Genomic DNA, 27,554 nt, shown 5'->3' with positions numbered 1-27,554 from the left:
TATTGATCTCTTTGTAATCCTTTCCTCTTACGTGTGTGTGTGTGTATTAAAGCTAATAATAGCATTTGAAATTGATTTAATTTCTTTAGAATATTTAAGACATATATTAGGTCATACTTGGGAATATGCATTGTTAAGACATCTCTATTCATAGACATTGACATGGAATAATATCTATAATCACATTATTAAAAGACTTCATTATCTGACTACATATCTCACCATATCACATACACTATTGTTTTCTTTTGACAGAATGCATACACCTCTGCTCAAATCTTATCAAATTTGACACAAAACAATAAAATTATCAGACCCTTTCATTTCTTAAGTCATACAAACTGTTTTGGAGATAATAACGTTGTTGTCGTCGCCATAAGAATGCAAGTACCAATGTTTTTCCTTAACCAAATGCAAATACAAAAACAGCTCCTAGGCAAGGAAAATTGAAACACTTCTTAAACTACAATACAATACAATACAAGAACAACAAAGCATTGAAGCATTGAATCAGAAGATCAATGGTTGTAGATCAAATAACTCTTGAACATATCACAAGAATTGTTGTTTGTCTACTCCACATGTAAATACGACGAAGGTATAAATATACTCAAAGCAAGACTCTTCGCATCTCACTTTTGATTAAATCCTACATAAAGACACCAATTGCACTTATATGATAAGAACTTAAACTATAAGCGCTTAATTGAACGTTATCCAAACAGGGACTAAGTATTACCATGAGAACTACGCAGGTCAAACACTCTGTACTTTGCTTGATACTTCTTTCACTTTTACATCTCCTTTTGCCTACAATGAAACAGAGACGCAAGACGCATTAATATACACAATATGCATATGAGAATTCATATTCTTCTCCCACAAACTCATTTTCACTCTTGTGACTTTTTTCAGACTCCGAATTGTTCTCGGCTAATCCTCACCATTTTCAACAACAGGTGGAAATGCCCTCAAAGACTGTATGGCATATGCAGCTTATTGTGCAACTACTCAAGCATTGCAGCATAGTGAAACAAGTAGAAGATTATGCATTTCCATAAGCATGTTAAGCAATATTCAAGTGTTAATTAGTAGTTTAATATGAAATTAATAACTCACAGTTCCGTTGGTCTCGTAATAATCATCAAGAGCCCATTGATACTTTGACTGATTCAACCCAAACCAACGAGCCAAATGGTCATCCAAATTAGAATGAGCTGTGAAAACAAAAATAAACAAGATCATTAATAATTAATCAAAAACCTGAAACAAATAATAATAATTCTAAAAATAGAAAACATGACTCACTCACTCACTCTCCACAATCAAAATCACAATCACAGAATCAGAATCAGACTTTTCAACAACTCATTCTGAAAAACTCAACTACTCAGTATAGTCAGAGACAGAGACAGAGACAGAGACAGAGACAGAGACAGAGACAGAGACATCGAAAGAGTAAAGTGATTACCGGTCTGAACCCTGTTAACAGCGATCTTGAAAAATCCGAGAAACGACGAAGCATCAGAGGAGAGGGTTTTGGAAGAAGGGAGAGGGTTATGAATCTGAGGTGGAGGAGGAAGGATCTTAGCATGATTGTTAACATTGTTGATGTTTGGTGAAGGAAGAGTAGTAACCGGTTCGGAAGAGGAGGGTTTAGGGGTTGATGGCGGCGTCATGAAAACAGTGTACGGTCCAATTTTACCGATGACCGGAGGCGGCGGCGAAGATTCGGTGTTGATAGACATTGCCGGAGAATGACGAATTTGGAACAGGTTTGGTCGGAAAATGAGAAAAACAAGAACCGGAGTTGAAGATGTGGTTGTTTGTTTTTGTGAAGTGTACTTTCCTAGTTGTTTCGCATTCTTTTCTTTCTCTTAACTCAACTACACTTTTATTTACTGCTTTTTATTTTTATTAAAGCTTTTTACTTTTTGTTTTTGTTTTTTGTTTTTCGTATGTGATATAAAGGCATGCAAATTTAAAAGCTTTAATGATGAATTCACCCATTATTTTTTCAATTTTAGTGAGAGTGTTTATTTACTCAATCCTCTTTAGTTAATAATAATTGTAAAGTATATCCATCAATATAAGAATTCAAATTAACAATAAATACTCTCTTTTACATGTTTTTCAAGATTAAATTTATATTTAACTGAACTACCCCCCTCTCTATCTCTCTTTAAGATTCAAATCTTGCTCCCCTTGGTTAATGGGCATAATACTTTATCATTAGTTCACTTTATTTTTTTAATTAAATTTACATATTAAATATAATTAAAATTTCAATAATTTATAAAATATTAAATAAAGAAATATTAGACAATGCTCACAGTAGTCCAACATCAAATAGTTGGCATGCAATATTTATCAATAATTTTTGGAAGATTGTCAGACATCTCAAATTCCAATTTCTTCAAGAATAATGTTCTTCATTTATCAATGTTACTCTTTTTTTTAGGGTTTCACCTTTCATTTTCAATTGTTTCGTTTTCAATTTTTCATCAATTGAATTCTATTTTTCTATTTTATCAATTATGACAACGCATTTCAATATCATCTATTTGGAATTTTAATTTACATGATTATATGTTTTTTGATCAAAATTATGCCTGCATCTGAAGAAGATCAAGTTGGTACTGATGATACTGTTGAGTCTACTGAAAAGAATTCGAAGAAACGTCCGGAAGAAAAAGGCGTCGTTGGAAGATGAGGTTACGAAATTGAGGGCTTAAATATGAGCACTTGATATTAGGGGAAGGATTGAAGGGAAAATCAGATCCTTTCCGCATCAAAAACCAACCAATGTCAGCCCCTAAATTACGAAATTGTCTGGTTCTTATGTTATGAACCCTTGTAATATGCAGTGTCATAATCTCTCTAAGTTTCACTTATGTATATAGGATGTTTTTAATTGTAGCATAAAGAACTTAAGAGAAACTTCGCATACATCAATTATTGGTGGTAGTTTTCGTTCAGATAAAGACCCTACTGCCCATGCATGTGATGATGAAACAGGAAATATTGAAAAGTCAAAGCTTGTTTCATTGATAAGATTATATTCAATGATTGGTCCTTATTGGGCTTATGGAGTTTTAGGAACCTTGACTGATTTTATTACTGAAGCTCTTATGCTACTTTTTGCTTAGAGATCTTCATAGTTGTGGAGTTGGACCGACAATATCTAATGTTAATTCTCAATCTTCCAATAAAAGAAAAATGTGATGGTTGATTATGGTTTTCTGGATCATCAATATATTATGGTATGAATTTGGATAGAACACAATTTTGAAAAATATATGGATTGTTAATATATATTTGATTCATAAAATAAATAAACAAACATGTGGTAAATAATCTTTCCTAGTAACAATGGTGATCATGGTTCAATTTCTACTAAAGGTAAATTTTTATTTTTATTTTTGGAATTTTGGTGACCTTGGTGATGAAGAAGATGACTAATTGTCAACTCAGCTTCCACGTGTCCATAAATAAATGTCGTTTAAACAAAATAGACGAAAATAACTTTTGCGATGTTGTTTGAACAATTAAAGGATCGAATTGGCCTCTTTTAGAATTAAGGGATCAAAATGGAACCCGAGGTAAAGATAAGGGACCAAAATGGGCCCGAGGTAAAGATAAGGGACCAAAAAGGGTATTTTTCCTAAACTAACGTATTTAACAATTATGTAGTTTAATGAACAATTCATTAGTTTGACTCAGTGATCCAATCGTTATTTTGAATCAATTATTAGTATGAGTTTAAAAACATCGATACTTAATTAAGAGAGGAAAATAAAACAAAAGTTAAAGAGAGTCCAACCTCTATCTAAGTTCTTTTTTCTTTTTCTGCATGTGCATTATGCATTCAACAATCATGTATCGTGCATTTCATACACGTTGTGCCATAACTTTACTGCATTTCCATACTTATATCATACAAGTTGAGAATATATGGACTATCAAAGCGTTTATGAGGGGTTTGAGCTAACTTTTGGTATTGGGGTCAATTTTCATAAGAGTAATTTGATTGAGATTAATATTGATCCTTCCTTTTAGAGTTAGTTAAGGATTTTCTCCATTTCAAGACCGACTCTCTTCCTTTTAGGTATCTGAGCTTCCAGTAGGAGCCAATCATCAGTTGAAATCCACTTGGGAAACCCTGTCCAACCTGATTGGAAGAGAATTCACTCATGGAGTCATAAGTATGTGAGCTTAGGCGGTAGAGTTATTCTCCTCAACTCGATCCTCAATGATATCTCTGTTTTCTTTCTCTCCTTCTTAAATATGCCCGTGAAAGTGTGAAAAAGTTGGTTAAGATTAAGTTAAGGTTCCTCTAGGGAGGTATGAAAGGGGAAGCCAAGATCTCTCGGATTAAGTGGTCTGTTGTTTGTTAAGTCTAAGAGAGACAAAAACTTAGGTGTTAGAGATATTCGGTTGGTTAAGCTAGACCTCTTAGTCAAATGGAGATGGAGACTTATGTCAAGTATTTTGGGTGTGTTGGTTGATATTCTCTTTGTTATAAAGTTTCCCTTGCGTGTTAAGGTAGGTCTTCAGAGCTCAGTTCCTTTCCTCTTGGTGGAAATGAGTATCCCTCTAACTCTTTATCTTCATTTTCTGTTTAAATCTTTCTAAGAAGATTTATTGTTTTTAATAGTTTGCATGTTGTTAGAAAATTCCGATACTTTTATTAAAAAATTTCAAATTTTTGATATTTTTCAAAAAAATTCAAATTTTCGATATAAATGCGAGAATTTTCAAAAATACGAAAAAAGTTCATACCAAAATTTTTGATAATACTACCATTTTTTTTTAATATGTTTGTGAAAATTTTAGAAGAAAAATAAAATTTGATTAGAAAATTTTAAAATTTTAAAATTATGGAATGCTACCCCCCAATGAGGCACTCATAGCAGTTTGGCCCAAAAGTCCAATTTAGTGAATGCTTTACGACTGGTAAACAGGAGGTGTGGAAATGAAAGTGAGAAGGTGGGGGGTAATAATAAGAAAAATACACGGCAAAAACCCAAAACCCTTATACACCGAATAGAACCAGTATCTCCCTTGGCGCCTCCATCACTCAACTCTTCTACCATAGCCTCCATTCTCTCTTAACCTCCAATTCCATACTCACAACCACCATGAGAGGAGGCCAAAGCTACGTTTCATGTCCTCCGTCCTTCTCCAACGACGCCAACCGTCTCCTAGTCGGATGCGGAAGCTCCGTCGCTATCTTCAGCACCGCCACCGCCTTACAGGTTTCATCTCTGGAAGGTCACACCGACACCGTCACCTCCGTCGCGGTTGTTCCCGGATCAAAGATTCTTTCCTTCTGTTGGACCTCTTCCCTCGACGGAACCGTTCGTTATTGGAATTTCTCCCTTCTCGAATGTATCAAAACAATCGACCTTCACCTCCCTATTTTCTCCATGGTACGAGACCTTTTTCTGTATTCAGTTTACATTTTCTATTTCATTATTATACCTGTTTATTTTTCTGAGTTGATTTTTTGTTTTTAATGTTTTAGGTTATACCTTCGTTATTATCCTCTCCAGAGCAGAAGAGTGGAAATCAGCAGAATATTTATGCATATGTGTGTATGCAAACTGAAAATGATAAAGATAATAAGCCTAAACTTTGTTCTGCACAGATCAGGAAGTGTAACTTGACAAGCTTTCAAAGGCTTTCAAAATTTGTCTTGAAAGAGGTAACTATTTTGTAGTATTTTTCTTTTTTACGAGATGGTGAATGTGTGGTAAGACTCGATATGATACAATTAGAAACGGAAACATTAGTGAGAGTGTCGGGTAGCGCCTATAGTATTGAAGATGGTGTAAAATAGACTTATGTGGTTTGGGCATATAGAGAGAAGACAGGTAGATTCTGTAGTGATGAGAGTAGATCAAATGGAGAGAATGCAAACAATTCGAGGAAGAGACTATAAGAGAAGTTATTAAGAAAGACCTCGAGATTAATGATTTGGATAGAAGTATGGTCATTGATAGAACATTATGGTGAGAGTTGATCCATGTAGTCGACCCCACCTAGTGGGAAACGGCTTTATTGTTGTTGTAGGTTTTGTAACTGGATGTTGTCAATGATAGTATAGTTTGAGGGTTGTAGACAGTGTTGTTAAATAATGTCTATAGTGGTGCTATGTTGTTATTGACTATAGTGTAGCAGAAGGTGAACTAGTTACCATTGCTATGCGATATGCTGTCTAGTACAAAATGTTGCCAGATAGCGACTATAGCTACACAACAACTATTGATCCTCTAATTAGAAGTCATTTGTTTTACTGTTGATCCTATTAAGTTGAACATTTCCACTATTTCTTTCACTGTATGGCAGACTAAACGGCCTCAACATTTGACGATTAGTCCATGTGGAAAGTTTTTGGGCATAAAGGACAAACGCAAACTTCATATATGGAAACTTCCTAAAGTGGAATCTGATTCTGCTGTTTCAGAGAAGATTACCCTGCATCATACAAAAACCTTTGCAGTTCTTGCATTCCATCCAACTGAGAGGATTGTGGCTGCAGGTGATTCAACTGGAAGACTTTTAATTTATAGAGGATTTGGTGCTCAGAACTTTCATGACAGGGGTGACCTGTTGAACAGAACATCATTGACTGATGATGAATCTAAGCCCGGGGTAAGGCATAATGATGATGCTGAATCATGCTCCACATGGCATTGGCATTCTGCTGGAGTGAATCTCTTATCCTTTTCTTCGGATGGAGTCTATTTGTATTCAGGTAAACCATATGCCTGGATCTAATATAAGAAACCATTGAACTGGACAATGATTGTTTGTTAAGCTAGAACTAGAACTAGTCTGTTTTGAATATTCTTCTTTTGTTTGGTTTGAAAACTTTTCCAATTATCTTATATGGACTTTAACTTCTCCAAGTATGTCACATAACGGCTCATATGCAACACTAGCTCCAATTAGGGTTTAATAAATTATTTACTTACTAAATGTCTTTAGGGTTTCAAGTAACCCTTTGAACTGTTTTGAATAATGTGTATATTTTTAAACACCTAGTAGCAACCCAGTCTTTCAAAAACCAGAAGTTGTGCTAAACGAATATAAGACGAGGTTGATGATGGTCCAACTGTCTTATCCTTTGTTGAGCAGAAAATCATTGGCTTTTCGACTATAAAATTTGTTTGTGTGGCTTCATTTTATAATAGGCGGGAAGGAGGGAGTTCTTGTGCTTTGGCAGCTAGACACTGGAAAGAAGAAATTTTTACCAAGAATTGGATCTCCGCTTCGTTATTTTATAGATTCCCCAGATCCTTCATTTTCCTCGGTGAGGATTATCTTTGTGTAGTCAAACATATGATTGTTAGTCTATGGGTATGTCCCAACAGCAAACTAGCTCTTTATAATGTTTTAACTAATTAAGGGTCTGCAGATATCTTGTGCAGATAACCAAATTCATATATTAAAGACCTCTTCCATGGAAGTAATGAGGTCTATTTCAGGGATAAAGGTTAGTTCCTATATTAAATCTATTCATATTCTTGTATTTTTTGTTAAGTCGTCAGTGTCTTAATTCCTAATATACTGAAAAGCCTAAAATGTTGATTATCTGGATGGATGCTAATTATTTTTTGAAAACTAGAAACTATTGTCCATCATTATAAATTTTCTCCTTAATTTGACATGCAAACTTGCATCACGTTGACCACTTTAAACACACTATTTGATTTGATGAATGACTTTTTGATTCACTTCCACAACTTAACTGTGCCAAGAATATATAAAAACTGTGTTATGCAAAATGGTCATTCGCCTTTTGAAAATGATCTTGTTAGAATGACGGGAAAACTCATTTCTATTTTATCTTTATATTAAATGTGTGTTTTCATCACATGCATAAAAATGCATTTGTTGTGGTTTTGATACAATACTATCTTTACGTTCACTTTTTTCCAGCCACCTCTGTCTTCTCAAGAAATATGTGAAAGCATTTCTAGCCCAGCTGCCTTTGACCGCACTTCTGGTTTAGTGGCTGTACAAACAGAGGATTATGGCATCCAATTCTACAGCCTGTTTGGCAATCGTGGACTTTATGAGGTAATAGCTTGAGGTTCAAGTTTCCTTTTGAAATTATTATAATTGCCTGATTGGCTGATTCTCTGCCTCTAAAAAAATACATCAAAAATGGATTTTACATTTTCTTAAAGACATTTTGTTTCAGTGAAGTTATTATTGCTAATTTTAGATATATACAATTGATTTAAGTAAACCTAGTATCTGCGTACAAAATATCTTCATGTCTTTGTGCAGAACTTGCCAACATCTTCACACATACACGGGATGTATCTGGTAGAGCTTTTCTTATACAAGAGCCAGAGGGTTAAGACTTGGCCATACATTAAATATTTTTTAATGGGTACATAACCACTTAAGAAGTCACATGACCTTGTATTTTTATCTCGACTATTTATTGTTTGATCTATTGCCTATCATTAGGTTCATATACAAGGGTGGACATTGAAAATATATATATATATATATATATATATATATATATATATATATATATATATATATATATCATTAGGTTCTAATTAAAAATTTCATCATTATTTAGTTTATGTTGGTTGATTTGGTGTTTGGCCTGGTATGTCTAGATTAATTTATAATTACTTTTAGGTTGTAGCTTCTGATTCAGAACAGTGGTTAAGAAGTATTTAGTATGCTCTATTAAATGTTTCATAAAAGTACTTAAAAACAGTAAATAAATTATTTGTTTTTTCAATGTGTTAAACGTTTTCCCTTTCACTGGTTTACTTTTATTTCCTTGCTCTAAAAACACTCCTTGGCATTTGCCTTGCCTTTAAACTGTGATAAGTTAACAACCTTTAAATAAAACACATGGATTTTAAAATGTTGAAGTTTGTTGCTTTGCAGGTTCAAGTATGTGAAAGAAATTATCAACCAGTTGACGAGGTCACGGTATGTTAATTCGTCTATTGCTTCTTTAAAATGATACATTGACAATCTTGCATACCAAGTACTATTGATTGTTACATTTTTTCATTGAATAATGTGGTTGCAGGTAGTAGTGACCATGGTGGAACTGTCTATTGATGGTTCTATGATGGGTACAGTAGAAGTCAAGCTTCCCGAAGAAGGAATAGGAGGTCTTATTTGTTTGAAATTCTGGGATTTGTATTCAGATACCAAAAGATTTTCAATGTCCACCCTTATTTATGAACCTCACAGGTGTGTCAATGAGTTATTTGAACAAGAATTCTAAGTTGTAACTTTTCTGAATCACAAGCTGTATGTTGCATGTACTGTACCTTCAGATATATTAGAAAGTGGATTTGACACATTTTTGCTTATTAACAGGGATGCTCATATTTCCGCTATTGTTTTTCATCCGACCCGTCATATGGCTGTCAGCACATCTTATGGTGGAGATTTCAAGGTATTTTTAGATAGGTTTTTTTTATTGCTTAGAGAATTTCCTGGTGACATTTCTTTCTTTCTTACAGATATGGGTTTGCAGGGAAGAAACTCAGAATAAAGACCAGACGCCACAGAATTTTAGTTGGATGTGCCATGCTGTTGGGTCATATAAGTATAAATCCTATTTTAATTGCTTGACTTGATATTTTCTTTTGTAGGCTATAGAAAATAAACAATTGATATTTTCTTTTGTAGGCTATAGAAAATAAACAAAACTTTACTAACAAGCTTTGCCTTCAATATTCAAGTTTCACCAACCCCTAGTCATCTTTTGCCTGTTGAGCATATTTCTTTCTTAATTAGTTAAATTGTAGAATTAGTGTTGACGTGAAAGTTCTCTTTTGAATTTCAATCAAGATTCCTTGCATTTTAGTCTATTATTTACTGTGTCATCTGGCCCCTTGCCGAGTCTTCATTATGATTACTCATTTGAATAGTTGAATACTAATTTTGATCTTCAGTAGGGCAAGCAAAAAAAGTTATATAGCTGATCGTGTGACATTTTTGATATGCTAACTAATTGATCACACTGTTACTCCATCCCTTGCAGAAATAAGGCAATGAGCGCTGCTGCTTTTTCAGCTGATGGTTCTGTGCTTGCAGTTGCAGCAGACACTGTTATTACTTTGTGGGATCCTGACAAGAATGAGCTCATTGCTGTTGTGGGAGAGACTCCATCGGTGATCTTTTGAACTCTAGTCATGTCTATTTATGACCCCACTTAGTAGGATAAGGCTTGGTTGCTGTTGTTGTAGTCATGTGTATTTATATTTGTGTGTATTTCTTCACAAGTTTTTTCAAATGTGTTCCATTTCAACAAATAAGACAAGCCAGCTCCTCACTCTGATGCTTGTGGTAAAATTCATTTGCTATTGCTTGTGTGATTAGTAGTTTGTGGAATTGTGGTGAAGATTATGGCTACTGTTGGAGGCATCAAATACAGGAGTGTGAAAATAAAAGAAGGGGAAGAAAACACATCACATGAGAAAATAATTTCCTTCTGTCATAGTTTAAGAATACATGCCTATTTAAGTATCACTTTGGGTTCTGTATTTTGGGGCTCATTAATTTGTACCTGTACCTACCCTGCTGGTCTAATATTTTCTTTTTGTTTGCAGCCAATTGGGAGGCTCAGTTTTGTTGGAAAGTCAGAGTATCTTCTTTCTGTATCTAATGGTTTGACACCACAGCTATCTGTTTGGAGTATGTCAAAGTTAGCTGCTTCTTGGTCATACGGGCTTCAAATAGAAGGTTTGAAGATATATTTTCCCTACGATTTTTTTATACTCAGTATGTCATGCCAGCTTTACTCTTCTAACTTGCAATGCTATATCTTTAGATAATGTGTTGAAATATTTTGCTCTTGTTAAGTTGTTATTTTATTTATTGATAATCATGTTTTTCACTTCCGTTATTTGCATTTTACTAGATAGTCCTTGTTTGTATAACCTATGACTCATTGAATGAGGGTAGTATTGATCTGATAAATTTGCTTTTCATATCCATGCAGCTGTTTCCTGTGCATTAGATTTATCATATTTTGCAATCCTTGCATTCCTTCCCAAATCAAATGAAAGTTTGTTTAAAGGTGATGGAATAATCTTATTGTTCAACGCAACAGATCCTACTCCTGTGGCTTCCTGGTCTGTAACGAAGGTATTGTTTGTTTACAAAATCCTTTTAGTTTCATATGTTTTTCCTTTTTTGTTTATGTGCTATGCATAATCATCTCTAAAGGAATAGAAGTTCATTATAATCAGATTGTTTTGGGACTGCAACTAGACATATCTTCCGGAATTGGCTTATTTAATGCTAGAATGAATTCTTTGATGTGAAATGAAATTTGTGGTGTTTTAGCTGTTTCTTCTCTGTCTTACTCTCTTTATTCAGGCCAAGGGAGGGAGTGTTGCTTTTCTTAAAGGAAATCCATCTCAACTAGCAGATGGAAAATCATCAGAAACACTGCTTGCGTATTTAAATGGAGATCGTGAATATGTCCTCTTTGATCCGTATGACAAGGAAGCACGCGAGCTTAATATGACTAAGAATGATGATTTTGTTGGGCTTGAAGAAAATGGTGAGTTGACTTTGCTTATACTGTTTTTTAACTGTTTTCTCCACATATATGAAGAACCGAAGAAACCACAGTTTCAATTTCTCCTGGTTTTACATGTTTTAAGATTTAACTTTTCATTTTCCCTCGTCTCCACTATTTCAGGACAATTTGGATATACATCAATTTATGGAGAGTTACCCAAGTTTGATTTAAAAAGGAATAAAACTTCATCGGTTTACTCCGCCGCATCAAATAGGCCTTGGGAAACCATATTTAGTGGGTCATCACATATGTTGCCTCCCCTCTCCAAATTGTGTTGTGAATTTTTGGAGTCTCTGCTGGAGAAAAAGACTTCAATTATAGAATGAATGACATAACTACATGCATATCATCTCTTGTTGGATATTTGTTTCTTGGTACCACTTACACTTAATTCAACAAAGCTGAAGTGGCATAAGGATTGCTCCCTATATAACATGTCTAAACCCTACATTCTAGCTGCTGCAGGTGGGCATGGCACTTAATGGTAACTGTTTGTATGCTTATAGCTTAAGCAGTACGAGAATGGACAACCAGTGTACCGGAGAGGACCCCACGCTTTAAAATTTTGTTTTGCCAGTTACTTAAAGTTATATATGTTCTTTAGTATCTCTTGGATGAAAATTTTGACAGTAACGACGTGAGTGTGTTTAAAAACGGTAAGCTTGCATTGTAACAATTTTTTTAGGATTGTGATACTGTGAATGAGTCTAGATAGTTTATTTGGATTGTAACAATTCCATGTAACAGTACTGTGAATTTTGATTTACTCTGTTTATCAATAGTTTTCTGCATTCTTTACAACTGCTTTCTTGTCATTTACTTTTACCTCATTTGTGTGAAGGAGTCAGCATCACGAAGTTAGATGCAATAATGAATTAAATGAAATCACACTATGATGTTGTGGTGGTGAACTGGAATAGGTGGATGTGATAAAGATGCAACTACAGGAAGTTATAAGGGAGGAGAGGACCACATAACTGCGATTGTTTAAAGATAGCACATAAGTGACTATGTTGACCAAATCCTCCTTTTTTAATACATTTTTTCTTACGAACTTTTACTCAAATGTTTGGGGATTGCTCTTCCCACCCCTTGTTGTGAACAGCCACCCCTTATAAAATTCAAAATTGCTCTTTTCAAATTCGGAAATAAATTTTTGTACATACTCAAAATACACCACTAAGTGAGTCACTCACTCTATTTTGCTAAAAGTTAATTTGGAAGTCTATCTTCAAATTCTTTTGATTGACTATTTTGGATAAAATAACATAACTAACAAGATGTAAATTATGTGGGACAAGCCAACATTCGAACATGTGTGAAACATTTGATCTCAAATTATTTTTAATTTGTAAAGTAAACTTGAGCGTGTTTCTGTTTGTTTTATTTGTGAAGTAAACTTGAGTGTGTTTCTGTTTGTTTTATTTGTGAAGTAAACTTGAGTGTGTTTCTGTTTGTTTTATTTGTGAAGTAAACTTGAGCGTGTTTCTGTTTGTTTCTACGAAGATTTGTTGTTTATGAATTGTATTTCTTAGTAAAGATATTTCTAACAAAGATTTGATAAAAAGATTGACATAGACTAAATTAAATTAAATGAAGATTTAAAGTAAATCAGATCAAATCTCTTAGTGGACATTAATGTATAGCAAAACAAATCTTCTTCAAAATAAAATTTGCATCAAAATCAAATCTGTTTGCTTTTAATTTAGATGTCTAGATCCAACAAATATTTTATTATATAAGAAGACTTATTCCTAACAAAAAGGTGTGCCCAAGAATTGGAGATCTAGTGTGTGTTAGAGTTTGATATTTGATTCTTTGTATTTGTTGTTATTTGTGCACCTTATAGCGCATAACTTTCATATCTTCATATCAAAGATAAGGTTGTTTTGTTAATTGAGTTCTAATTCAATATTCTTTAAATCTGTATGTATTGATCATCAGGTGAAATATATTTATTGTAATAAATTTGATTTTTGTAAATATGTTTATGATAATATTTATTTTGCATTTAGTCATTTGATGTTTAAAAAAATATCGGTAACATGTCAAATTATTTATTAAGAAAAAATATACAAATGATTTATAATTATATAAGAAAGAAAAAATAAAAATAATAATTAGATAATCCATTATCCAATCCAATCCAACCCACAATTATGTGGTTTTATCCAATCCGATTCAATAATGTTGTGGACGATTATTTGAAAACCTTGTACCCCTAAAATTAACCCCATACCCCTACAAAAATTTAAAAATTCCCATTTTACCCTTAATTGGTTTTAACCAATTTACCATTTCATTTTTACCATTCAGTTGAAAATTGTAAAAATTACACTTTCACACCCCTCGCACCGGAACTCCTGCAAAAAGACTTCCGGTATGTATTTTTCCAAACTGGAAGACTTTAGGAATGACTTCCGGAACACACAAAAAAGCAAACCGGAACACTTAAGGAAAGAGTTTCGGCTCAAATAATTTTTTTTTTCAAAACCGGAACACTTCTTAAAAGAGTTCCGGTGAACAAATTTTGCATACCGGAACTCTTTGGAGAAGTGTTCCGGTATGTATTATGTGTGTTCCGGAAGTCTTTCTTTAAGTCTTCCGGTACGTTTTTTTATTTTATTTTGTTTTTATTTTTATTATTATTTTTTTTTTTGCAGAAATGGAAAATCTTCCCAAAATATGTGTAGATACTACTAATGCGTTTATGACGACGGAAAGATTTGGTACACGAGAAGAGGTTATCAGATGGATTAAAGAGGTTGGAATCGACAATAAAGTAACTGTTATTATCAGTCGTTCAGATACTGAAACGGGGAAGAGAGGGAGAAGTAACAAAATAATATTTGGTTGTGATAAAGGTGAGAAACACAAGATTAGTGATAGTGGTACCCAAAGTGCGTCCAAGAAATGTGGATGTCCATTTAAAATCAGGTCGACTCCGACGAAAGATGGATCTGGTTGGAAGATTGATGTAAAATGTGGGTTACATAATCATGGTTTACCTGATATATTAGAAGGTCATTCGGTTATTGGTAGGTTGACCACAGATGAGAAGCAACATGTCGCTGATTTGGCAAAGAGACATGTAACACCTAGAAACATTTTGCTTTCCTTGCAAGACAAGTTTCCTGAGAATGTCACTCGGATTACGCAAGTATACAAGCATAAGAGTGTGATAGAAAAAGAGATAAGAGGTCCAAGGAGTGAGATACAACATCTGTTTAAGCTTATTGAGGATGCAGGATATGTGTATTGGAGTAGAAAAAAGGATGACTCGGAAGTGGTGAGAGAGATATTTTGGGCACATCCTGATTCAGTTAAGTTGTTGAATATATTTCCGATTGTGTTAGTTATGGATAACACCTACAAGACAAACAAATATAGACAACCTTTGTTTGAAATTGTTGGCATGACATCGACTGAGTTGACTTTTGCTGTTGGATTTGCGTATATGGAGTCTGAGTAAACAGAGAATTTTTGCTGGGTATTGGAGAAATTAAAAGAGTTGTTTGTGAAGAAAGACATGTGTCTACAAGTGATTTTGACAGATAAAGATCTTGCTTTGATGAAAGCAATTGAAGTTGTGTTTCCCAACTCGATTAATTTGCTATGTAGATTTCACATTAACAAAAACGTTGGTGCCAAATGCAAACAACATGTGGTGAATGACCTGCAAAAGACGATAGACACATTATGGATGGAAGTTGTCTGGGCTAGTGATGAGGTTGAGTATGGTCAGCGGTTGCATCAACTTGAGCAAGCATGTGTTGATTATAGTGGATTTATTAATTATGTGAAAGACACATGGTTGACTCCACATAGGCATAGATTTGTTGGAGCATGGATTAATCGAGTCCTACATTTGGGTAACACAACGACTAATCGGTACGTCTTATAATTTTGTATGTGTTATTTTTATATCTGATATTATTTTTATGTTTTTTTATGTGTTATTTTCAATATCTGATATTTTTAATATTTGATATTTTCAATATCTAATGGTATTTTTTATATCTGATATTTTTAGGGTTGAATCTGCTCATTGGAAGTTAAAGCAGATGTTAGGAAACAGTATAGGTGACATGGTCAAATGTTGGGAAGCCATGAATAACAACTTGAGGTTACAACTGGGAAACATTAGAGCTTCATTTCAAAAGAGTTTTTACGAAGTTGAGCACGCGCACGTAAGTCCCTTTTATGGTTATTTGCGTGGTTCCATATCCAGTCGGCTCAGCTACAGCTGCAGATGAAGATGCACCCCGGTCTAACGTGCGGACTGAAATCCGGCCATCTGCACCTCTTCTTCGAACCACTGCAAAAATAATGTTTAAAAAAATAATTAAAATTAAAAAAAAATAAAAAAAAATAAAAAAAAATTACGTACCGGAACACTTCAAAGAAGAGTTTCGGTTAGTAAAAAACACAAAAAGCCTTCCGGAACACTTTCTTAAAGAGTTCCGGTATACATCATCCAAACCGGAAGTCTTTAAGAAAGTGTTCCGGTATAACACTATACAAACCGGAAGACTTTCTAAAAGACTTCCGGTTCAGTGTCCCTTAAAGACAACAAACCGGAACTCTTTAGAGAAGTGTTCCGGTATACAATTAATGAACCGGAAGACTTACTCTTAAGTGTTCCGGTATACAATGCAAAAACGCCAAATATTTGTCTTCTCCGGAAGTCTTCAACGAAAATGGTAAAAAAAAATTGAAAGGGAAAATATACCCTATTTATATGAGGGTATTTTGGTCAAAAAAATTTAAATGTAGGGGTATGGGTACAATTGTAGGGGTATAGGATAAAATTTTCCGATTATTTTACTTTATCCAAACTAATGTACCCTGTATGGGTTGGATCATGTTTTTGATAAAATTCAACCAAAACCGATTCATATACACTCATAAATAGAGATACAAGCCATTTCTTTTATAATCTAATATTTTTTTATTGATGAGTATTTATTTATTTATTTATTTATTTATAAAGACTTATACTTGAATCTCAACTAATTGTTTTATTGTTTTGTCAAATATAAAAAGAGTTTCAAAAAATACAAATTGTTTTATTGTTTTGTTAAATATAAAAAGAGTTTCAAACAATATATAGTAACTAACAAACACTTTAATATTTTAATAACAAATGTGGGTAAAAATTATAGATGTAAACATTTATTAAAAAAACAAATTAATTATTTAAAAAGAAAATTCCAACATTTTAAAAAATGTCTAATTTAAAAGACATTACTACTTTTTAACTCATTTGCCTGCCTTAAGGAAACAAAAGGGTACTTTTAAGCCCAAAATTAGTATATAAAATCAAAGTATATCTGTCCACAGATTTGTGCTTAATTTGGGAGTATATGAATTTAAAAGACTGCATGTGAACCCCCAATTGATAGTTACAGTATTAATTAATGTCACATCATATGGTTACAAAAGTACATGACAGCTCTAACAATTTTCATATGATTAACACATCGCATATGGCAACTTGCTTGACATCCAACAAACTTGTGGTTATTGCTGCATTCTTGAATTGGAACCAACAATGCTTGCAGAAGGTCACTAAGCCATATGCCCTAATGTGTAGTTTAGGTACAGTTCTATTATTACAAAACAATTAGAGATAGTTACAAAGATTTTATAAAATTTTATTTAGGTACGGTTTAATTAAGACAAATTTTAAATTTATACAACAAACAGATGTTTCGTGCGTTTTTAAAAATGGTCATGTTTAGTTTTGGTTAAATGAAATGTAATTCAAATTTAAATTAGTTTCAGTTTCATTTACATTTGCATTTGAGTTTCATTTAGGTTATTGTATAAAATCTAAAGTTAGTTACAAATTGTAATAAAATTTTGATTTTGAAAGTTAGTCACAGTATTTCGTTCTCTCTCTCTCTCTGCAAATTCTTTCATCTTCTTCTTCCTCTTGTGCAACAATGTAGATTCAACGTTAACTCCAATAAATTGATATTCATAGCCCCGGTTCTGATTCACATGGAAACATGAGTGTACGTGAGGTGTGTGATTGATTTCGTTCCTCAAATTTGCGTTGAATTGAAGATCGAAATCGAAGAGAATCACAAATCTTGATTCTCATGGTTTTGGAAACACGACTGTTGGTGAGAACTGAGTGATTTACACAAGAACGAAGATGAACGACGGAAAAGGTAGCTTGAATACAAAGCTTCTAGTACTCAACGAAAAGAATTGGAATCAGTAGATGTTAGCTGACCAATTTCGACTAAGGGAGAATGCCAGTTTCGACTAGGGGACCTGTCGGAGCCTCCTCGACAGGATGGTGGACGAGTCCGTAGGTCAACACCTGTAAGCCTCGGTCGAAGTCGAAGGTTTTGAGCGGTGAAGGAAAACGCGGGCACTCAAAGAGATCGTGGGTAGTTATTCGCCAAGATGGGGGAAGTGGACCGACGCGTGACATCATGAGAAAGTTTTGTAACCTCCGGATGGTTATTTTCAGCTAGTATTCAAGCCAATGTTAGGTGAAATTCTAAAGGTGGCATTTTGAACATTTGCAATAGGGGTAAAGCTTGAAGTATCAAAGTGTTTACGAGAAAAAAGTCAATCTCCTCACAAAAATGTATTTTGCCTCCACTTTATATTTACAAGTCATTTAGTCTTACAAAGTTTACCTTTTATTTTTCTTGCTTTATCGTTTATACATTCACTTTTACCTTATTTTTACTACGTTTCTAACTCATCAAGAGTTGCGTCTACTCCTTTTAAATCTTTTAAGAACATTGCTTACCAAAAAATCATACACCCAAGCACCAAGTCCAAGACTTTGTAGTCGGTCCTGTAAGTAACCCTCTTATAGGAAGGCTAGAGATTGTTGACGAACCAACAATAGACGATTCAAATGCGCGTGTTCTTTGGAGTTGAAGATGTTCTTGATCTCGTTAATGAAGGTTACACGCCGGTTGTAGAAAATGCAACAGAAGCGTAAATAAATGCGCAACATGAAACGAGGAAGAAGGATAAGAAGAAATTGTTCTATATTCATCAGTGTGTGGATACGAAGGTGTTTGAGAAGATTGCTAACTCGATGACGACGAAGACGATGTGAGATACACTTGTGCGGTGCTATGATGGTGACACATCAGTGAAGAAAGTAAAGCTACAGTCCCTATGCAAGCAATATGAGAATCTCAGCATGAAAAACATTGAGAATGTGCTTGATTGCATATCCAGAGTGATTGTGGTCACGAATTAGATGAAGTCTTGTGAAAAAATGCTATATGAACAAGTAATCATTGAAAAGGTACTAAGATCACTTACTCCTCAAATTTCTTACATAGGTGTAGCCATAGAACACTCTAAAGACACCGACACCATGAGAATTAAAGAGCTTCAGAGTAGTTTAGAGGCACAAGAGTTGCATCTGACTGAAATAAATTTTGAAGAGGAGACCAAACATGCTCTGAAAGCTTATTTTTAAAGAAGAACCAGAAGCAAGCATGACTATAGAATAAGAAAAAGAATGGTGGTGGTGCTCAAAAGTCACAACTCTCCAAATCAGATGAGAAGAAACATAAGAATGTTAAAAAGATAAATGACAAGTTTGATAATGTAAAAGTTCAGTGCTAAAGTTGCAACAAGTTTGGCCATTTTGCTGCTAATTGCTGGTCAAACAAGGTTAGCAAGAGTGAAGAACCCAACATATCCAAAGGAGATTATGATGATGAACCTGTGCTATTGATGACATCTGAGAATGTAGATGGAATAATGGTAGACTGGTGGTATACAAACACTGTCTTCTCAAATCACTTAATTGGAAACAAGCAATGATTGATTGATTTTGACTCTAGTAGAAATACAAAGATTAAATGTGCTGATGATGAGTATCTGAATGTTGAAGGAATAAGAAATGTCAGAGTGAAATTGAACAATGGAAAAGTTGTACTGATTAAGGATTTATGGTATGTTCCTGACATGAATAACAATATGATGAGTGTAAGTTAGTTGCTTGAAAAAGGTTTTTCAGTAACCATGAAGGACGATCTCTTGAAGTTGTATGAATGTAATCAGAAGTTGATTATGAAATATGAACTGGGAAGAAACAAAATTCAAAGTGAATATTGCAACAACAAACACTCAATGCCTTAGTGCGACAAGTGCTAAAGGGGAAAGTGAGTTGTGGCCCAAGAGTTGGGACATATGAACTATAGAAGCTTACATAATATGAGTTCAAAGAATTTGGTAAAGGGACTTCCAAAGATTGTGGCACCTGAAAAATGATGTGATATATGAATGAGAGGCAAGCAACAAAGATTTACATTCTCGTCATAAATGCCTCCAAGACTAACTCATGCTTTAAGTGTGCTGCTTTATGATGTATGTGGGTCATTTGAGGTACCTTCACTTGGAGGAAAAAAGTACTTTGTGTCATTTCTGGATGGGTTCACAAGAATGACATGGGTAACACTCATAAAGTTTAAACATGAGGTATTTACCGAGCTCAAGAAGTTTAAAGTGAATGTTGAAAATCAAAGTGGATAAATATTGAAGATCCTTAGAACCAATGATGAAGGTGAGTTCAATTCAACAGAGTTCAAGAAGTTTTGTGAGGAACATGGTATTGAGTATGAGGTGACTTCTCCATACACTCCATATCATAATGGTCTTCCTAAAAGGAGAAATAGAACTTTGCTTGACATGATAAGGAGCATACTGAAGGAGAATAATCTACCTTACACATTGACGGGTGAAGCAATTACCATGTCAGCATATGTGATCAACATATGTCCAATAAAGAAGTTAAAGGAAGTAGTTTCTATTGAGAAATGGACTGGAAGAAATAAAAGTGGTAGCCATTTCAAGGTGTTTGGTTATGTATGTTACAAACATATACTAGATGTTACCAAAAGGAAATTGGATAACAGAAGCAGAGTCATGTTTCTCATAGGTTACCATAATTCAAGTGCATATAAGCTCTATTTCCCAATCACCAACAAAGTTGAAGTTAACAAATATGTCATGGTAAAAGAATCAGAAACATCAGATTGGAGCAAGTCTCAATCCAACTCTAGTGTAATGTCAACACTAGAGTCTGATTCTGCCTCTGAAGGAGATTCTACCTTTGAAGGTGATTCTGACTCTAAAGGTGATATGAAGATGACACTGACTCTTTAGGCGAGTCTGACTTTGGAGGTGACTTTAACTCTAAAGGTGAGTCTGACTCTGAAGGAGAGTCTAACTCTGAAGGTGAGTCTAACTCTAAAGTTGATCCTGCCTCTGAAGGTAGTCCTGCCTCTGAATGTGGAGCTTTTGAAGGTGGATCATCTGAAGGTGGTCCTGCTTCTGAAGGTGAACTTATCCAGTTCTAGAGGCCCCGAAGATATAAACAGGCACCAAGGAGACTTGGATACTTTGAGTTGCTGCATGATACTGAGATTGACTCTAAAGGGGAAGTCATAGAGAGTGCCATGCTGGTGGACTCTAAACCTGTTAGTGTTAATGAGGTTCTCAATAAGAAGGTGTGGGTGAATGCCATGAATGAAGAACTTGAGGCCAACGAACGAAACAAGACATGGGAATTGACTGTTCTACCTCATAACAAGAAATCCATCAGTGTGAGATGGGTTTTTAAGATAAAGCTGAAGCCAAATGGTTCAGCTTACAAGCATAAGTAAGGTTAGTAGCTAGAAGCTTCATACAAAAGTATGGTTTAGAAAACTTTGAAGTGTTTTCACATGTAGCTAGACATGAAACCATAAGATTGGTAATGCTATAACTATAAATAGGAATTGACCTATGATAGATATAAATGTAAAATTTTCTTTTCTAAATGGTCTATTGCAAGAAAAAGTTTATGTGTTACAACGTTCAGGATTTGTGAAAGAGAAAAAAGAAGGGATGGTGTACAAGCTGGATAAAGCCTTGTACAAGCTGAAACAAGCTCCAGGGACTTGGAATCTGAAATTTGATTCATTTTTCAAGCATCTGGGATTCAAAAAATGTGAAATGGAGTATGGTGTGTATACTTCTTACGGCAATGTGATTCCGATGTGTCTTTATGTGGATCACATACTTCTGACATGGAGTTGTACTTATGAGATAAACAAGTTCGAAAAGACGATGATGAATGCATTGATATGACGGACCTTGGAAATATGATATATTTTCAAGGGATGAAGATTTTACACTCCGAAAAGGGAATCTTTGTGCACCAACCAAAGTATGAACTTGAGTTGCTGAAGAGATTTGAGTTGATGAATTATAAGTCAGCAGTCACACCTGCTGAGACAAATCATAAGCTAGATTCTAATGCTGATGGTGAGAATGTAGATGCTACAAGCTTCAAACAGTTGGTTCGTTGTCTAAGATATCTGCGTAACACCAGGCCTGACATATGTTATGCAACTGGAATGGTAAGTAGGTTTATGAATAAGCCAGAATAGTCACATTACCAAATTGTAGTCAGAATACTAAGGTATGTAAAAGGGACTTTGAGGAATGAAATTTTGTTTATATCTGGAGTGTCAGATGATGCTGAGCTGATATGCTATTCAGGCTCTAACTGGCGTGGGGACAAAGTAGATAAAAGAAGCACTACATGGCACATGTTTATGTATCTGGGAGCTTCCATTTCTTGGTCCTCCAAGAAGCAACCAGTGATTTTTCTATCAACTTATGAAGCAGAATACATAGCTGGTGCGTTGTCAGTATGTCAAGCTATTTGGCTGATGAATTTGCTGTAGGAACTGAAGTTCAAGGCGAGCAAACCAGTCAGGTTGATGGTAGACAACAAGTTAGCCATAAGTCTTACTAAGAATTCAGTGTTGCATGGAAGAAGCAAACACAATGATACTAAATATCATTTTCTGCACAATCAAGTTCAAAATGGAGGGCTTGAGATTGTTCATGTCAGCACTCAGAAACAACTTGTAGATGTGATGACCAAGACGATCAAAACTGAACACTTCATTAATTTGAGGGATGAAATTGGTGTTGTTGATTTTTAAACTTGAATGTAAATTAAGGGATGGTGTCAAATGAAATGTAATTCAAATTGACGTTAGTTTCAATTTCATTTACATTTGCATTTGAGTTTCATTTGGGTTATTGTATAAAACCCAAAGTTAGTTACAAATTGTAACAAAATTTTGATTTTGAAAGTTGGTTACAGTTTTTCGTTCTCTCTCTGTGCAAATTCTTCATCATCTTCTTCCTTTTGTGCAACAATGGAGGTTCAATGTTAACTCCAACAGTTTCAACATTATTACAACATGAAACATTTGACATTTGTTTTAAGCTAGATTTTTTTTTAAATTTCATATCTAATATTAGAATTTACTAATTTAAATTATCAATAATACTTTTGAATTTTTTAAAAAAATATTTTTATAAATTTAAAATAATATGATATTTTATAATTGATCAATTTATTTTTACTATAAATATGTGTAACGGATAAGAGCATGTGTATTTATGTATCCTTAGGATATGAAGACTTAAATACCTATAAAATACATGTACAAGTAAAAATTATTGGTGTCCACACAAAAATAGACTTGTACACGAATTTTATTAAATTGCAAATACAAAGACAAGTCCTATAATACCCCCTTCATTTTAAAATAAGTGTCGTTTAAGGGTTTTTCATATATATTAAGAAATACAATTCCATATTTATTTGTCAAATATGCATAGATGAGTTGACCATTTTTGTCTTGTTTTACATAAAGAGTTAACATCCGTGACCAAATGTGTGGACATTTCCTATGCCGACATAATACGGATCATACTTCACACACAAAAATACAAAAACAAAAGAGATTGATTAGATAACATAACACACTAATTAACATAATCAACCCCTTAATTTTTAATTTATTTCATGTAGTAGTAGTAGTATATACATAAAAACACATGCAACTGAAAACTAAATACTTTCAACTGAATCAATTAAAGACATTGAAAATGAAGTATCATATTCATATTCCAAATCCTCAAACCCCCAGAATTCATCTTCTTGTTCTTCTTCTTCCTCTGGCATTTTCCATTTCTCTTTATCAATCTCTCCCTCCTCTATTATTTCCATTACCTGTTACGTAAAGCCAAATAAAACCAACACATTTATTAATTTAACTTGTCATATATACTCCTATATTATACACATTTTATGTTTGTCACATATATATAATAATATGTCTTGTTGTAACAAAAGTCAAAATTAGGTAAGACACAACATCAAGAAAAAATGACAAGTCTTACACTATAAAACAATGTTTTTTTTTGTGTTTATTGTAGCATTGAAGTTGAACAAATAAATTGATTTTATTGTGGCGTATAGTTTAATTGGTAACTTGGAAAAGTGTGTAAAGAAAAAAAAAGCATGAAATAGAGAAGTTAACACGCCACAACATGCATGATAATTTAGATAATATGACAAATTGATCAAGTTTACGTAGGTGATATCGAAATTTGCCACGACCAAAAAAAATATATGTCACGGATGCAAAACTTTTCACCAACAATCCAATTTATTTATTTATTTGCAAAGATACAAAATTTAGTTTTAGAAAATATCTACATGATATCACATGATCAAAGTAAACTCTAGCTCTTAAATAATTGATAAGTATTTTGAAGTTGTGTTGTGTTGTTGAAGTTTTTTATTATACTATTAAATATATAAATGTGTTTGACAATTCTTATTATTTATAGATATTTTATCGATTTTATATTAATAACTTTGATATTTTTAATATTGTTATCAATTTAAATGAAAATACTAAGATTTTTTTTCCTTTTTGTGATACTTTGCGTACTTTTAATTTTTTTATTATAAAAAAGTAGATTTTTAGTTGCTTTACTTGTCTTGTGCATTAGTTACTAGTGTGGTAGTTGTACCTGTGTTTACTATTTGTATGTTCTAAAATAATCACCAAAATGAAGTTGGTCATTACTTCCTTTTTTAGGGAAGAAGGAAATTAATAGTACTAATAATTGGAAAAGAAAAAGTAATAAAAAAAATAACATTTAAGAACAAAAAGTTAAACTCTTACCACATAACAAATCAATATTTAAATTTCAATTGAAAGATATATTAACATTTAAAATCAATATTTAAGAAAATAGAGTATTAGAATAAACCACGTATATTTTTTGTTAAATGGTTTAATGGTTGAAATTTACTCTTTAAAGGTGACCAAATAAGATATCGCAGGTTCAAATCAGCGCCCTTGTATTTGATGTCTCTGCACAACTATCAACTGAATTGATTTAACGGTCATATTTAAATAATTAATTTATTGTAAAAAATAAAATTAACTAGTTAATAATTGTTCACATTGTCCCAAATTAAAAATCATTAATTATATGTAATGTAAATTATTTCTTTATTAAAATACTAAGTATTCCTATCCAAATTCCAAACCCTACCCATCAATGCTAAGATGGGGTCCATGAATGACTTGGTGTTTTTGCTTATATAGCAAAAGAATAAAACTATGCCAACCAAATTAATAAATGAAAGCATTATTTAAGGAAGCATAGTATATATCTTGATGGAATTTGAAGAAAATATTAATAATAATCTAAGATAAAGAAACTATACCTCACTCATGTTAGGTCTCCAAGTGGAAGATGCCCTAATACAAAGAGAGGCAGCAAAGGCAAATCTCTTTAATTGTTTCACATCATAACTCCCTTCAAGCCTTGCATCTACTAGCTCTTCTATCTCTTCCTTGTTCAAAATTGGTTTAGCCTATTCATTCAGAAATCAAACTTAATTCGAGTTTTGTGGATGAAAAAAATGTGATCAGGAGAGTCCGATATTGCTAGTTAGGTTTAATTTTTGACAAAAAAAATCGCTTATAGATAAATTTAAACAAATACTGTAAATAACTTATAATGTAGTCAATCGTGTTGGTGGTGATGAATCAAAACATGAAGATTCAAATTCTAATCAAGATTTTGATATTGATCTTAAAATTTGAATAGTCTAATTTTAGTTCAACAACTGATCGGGGGAGAGTCCGATATTGGCCTCTTAGATTTTTTTGACGAAAAATATATTGATCTTAAGATTTGAATTGTCTAAGTTTTAATTCGAACGATTATAAAGATGACTGATCTTCACACAATTTGAATCTTTCGATTAGAGAAAAACACATGAATGTAAAAAATCAGCACTAATCAAGATTAGGACTAGAAGAAACCTAAAAAGAATTTTCCAAACAACTAGAAGTAGGGTTAGTGTACACTATTCTACTTACCCAACTATGTAAGCTTTGGTGAGACCCATCAACAGGTTTCCTACCAGAAATGACTTCAAGCAAGAAAACACCAAATGCAAACACATCTGTCTTCTCATCCACCACTCCATGCAAATAGTATTCTGGTGCCAAATGTCTACAAAACATAAACCATTCAAATTTTCAAAACTTCTTTTCATACAAAAAAAAAAATTATAAACCTCAAAATCTTCATAGTTAAATTAAACCCAAATAAATCTATTCCGAACTTCCAAAAACTTGAAACGACCCAGAATATCATAAATGATCAAAAGTAGATTACCCAAATGTTCCTTCTATTGGAGCAATTGAATGATGAGTCCATTGAGATGGAAGCCATTTTGCTAATCCAAAATCAGATATCTACCACAATAAAAAACACAAACATTCATCATACAACAACAACAACAAAAAAACACATAAAAAAACTACATAGTATAAGAATAAGAACCTGTGGTTCAAAATCTTTGGTCAATAAAATGTTTGATGCTTTGATATCTCTATGAATTATTCTCCTCTTGCAACCTTTATGCAAGTAGTGAAGTCCACGCGCCGTCCCAAGAACTATCTTACACCTAGTTTTCCAATCTAAAGGTGCCAACTTTTCATCTACAACACAAGATTTTCAAAAAGTATCAACAACCCTTTTTTCCTTTTCATTTTTTGATGCAAAAAAACAAAGTTTTATGTAGTTAGTTAGTTACCATGAAGAATAGATGAAACAGAACCTGTTGTGGATAACTCAAAAACAAAGTAAAGTCCATTGTCAATACAACATCCTAGGAGAGACAAGACATTCGTATGACGAACATGTCCTATTGTACCAATCTCTGTCAAAAACTCTTTCTCTTTTCGCTCATCTCTTGAAGTTCTTGTTAATCTCTTCACAGCAATTTCTTCACCATTTTTCAATATTCCTTTGTAAACTTCTGCATAGCCTCCTTTTCCAACAATGTTTTCTATAACAAAAAAAAAAACAAACTTTTATTCACAAAAGTTGTATAAAAGTTTATTTTTTTAATCATAAAAACAGTGAATAATATCAAGATACCGTTTTGTCGTGGCCGTTTACTTACCTGAGTTGAAGCCATTGGTGGCATCAAACAACTCTTCATAGGAGAAACATTTCCAAGTGGGTTTTTGAAAATGTTGTTCTTCATATGGAAGAATCTTCAAGGTGTTATCTTTTTCTTCCTCTAAAGAACGTTTTTTGAATGAGAAGAGTCTCTTAAAGCTATTTGTCCTAATATACCTCATCACAAAGGAGATGAAACAGAGTACTCTGTTTCATGCAAAAACAGAACAAAAAACAAGACAATGAAATAGATATCACTATCTGTGTTTGAGTCTAACAAACATAGAGACAAACAAACACAAGATTTTGTTGATTTCAAGGTGTAGGTTGAAGAAGAGCCATGTCTATACTAAGGGAGAGAGAGAGAGAGAGAGTAAATGGTGTGTCTCTTGTTGAATATGTACAAGTTTTTTAGTTATTGCATATAGCAATGAAACAAAGACATGTGTGTAGAGAAAAGAGAAAAATTAGAATGGGGATGACCCTATAATTTTGATGTAAATGATAGAAAAATAAAAAAGTTGTTTTAAGATGGAAGGATATTATATGTGAGTTAATGAGGGTGATGGTATTGGTACTTGTTGATGTAAATAGTGATACTCTAATTTTGGTATTGGTTCAG

At 33.4% G+C, this 27,554-nt stretch overlaps 3 protein-coding genes across 4 annotated transcripts; 1 reads left to right on the top strand and 2 right to left on the bottom strand.

Moving 5' to 3' along the window:
* Positions 1–302: 302 nt before the first annotated feature.
* LOC127135036 (uncharacterized) lies at positions 303–1,893 on the bottom strand. 2 transcript variants are annotated; one of them, XM_051061853.1, is made up of 4 exons: positions 1,472–1,893; positions 1,120–1,217; positions 740–810; positions 303–432 (listed from the first exon to the last, which is right to left on the bottom strand). In XM_051061853.1, exons 1-3 carry the CDS (start codon positions 1,746–1,748, stop codon positions 757–759), a joined length of 429 nt encoding a protein of 142 aa, XP_050917810.1. In that variant the 5' UTR covers positions 1,749–1,893; the 3' UTR covers positions 303–432; positions 740–756. The 2 variants fall into 2 exon arrangements, with proteins under 2 accessions (XP_050917810.1, XP_050917808.1); XM_051061851.1 differs by having other exon boundaries at positions 303–649; positions 1,472–1,891.
* A 3,100-nt stretch (positions 1,894–4,993) lies between these two features.
* On the top strand, positions 4,994–12,391 carry LOC127135035 (uncharacterized). The gene is made up of 15 exons (XM_051061850.1): positions 4,994–5,432; positions 5,528–5,707; positions 6,352–6,760; positions 7,200–7,318; positions 7,424–7,501; positions 7,948–8,088; positions 8,929–8,973; positions 9,077–9,243; positions 9,373–9,451; positions 9,519–9,604; positions 10,043–10,172; positions 10,611–10,743; positions 11,003–11,148; positions 11,383–11,569; positions 11,711–12,391. The coding sequence occupies exons 1-15, from the start codon at positions 5,142–5,144 to the stop codon at positions 11,914–11,916; spliced, it is 2,397 nt and encodes a 798-aa protein (XP_050917807.1). The 5' UTR covers positions 4,994–5,141; the 3' UTR covers positions 11,917–12,391.
* Positions 12,392–23,420: 11,029 nt separating this feature from the next.
* LOC127135034 (probable receptor-like serine/threonine-protein kinase At5g57670) lies at positions 23,421–27,554 on the bottom strand. Its single transcript, XM_051061849.1, has 7 exons — positions 26,934–27,554; positions 26,562–26,816; positions 26,309–26,466; positions 26,141–26,220; positions 25,840–25,975; positions 25,179–25,328; positions 23,421–23,663 (listed from the first exon to the last, which is right to left on the bottom strand). Exons 1-7 carry the CDS (start codon positions 27,112–27,114, stop codon positions 23,502–23,504), a joined length of 1,122 nt encoding a protein of 373 aa, XP_050917806.1. The 5' UTR covers positions 27,115–27,554; the 3' UTR covers positions 23,421–23,501.

This window comes from Lathyrus oleraceus, chromosome 4 (assembly GCF_024323335.1).
Source record: "Lathyrus oleraceus cultivar Zhongwan6 chromosome 4, CAAS_Psat_ZW6_1.0, whole genome shotgun sequence".
NCBI classification, from domain to species: Eukaryota; Viridiplantae; Streptophyta; class Magnoliopsida; order Fabales; family Fabaceae; genus Lathyrus; species Lathyrus oleraceus.
Note: the sequence above shows the minus strand (reverse complement) of the source record. Positions and strands in the feature narration are given on the sequence as shown.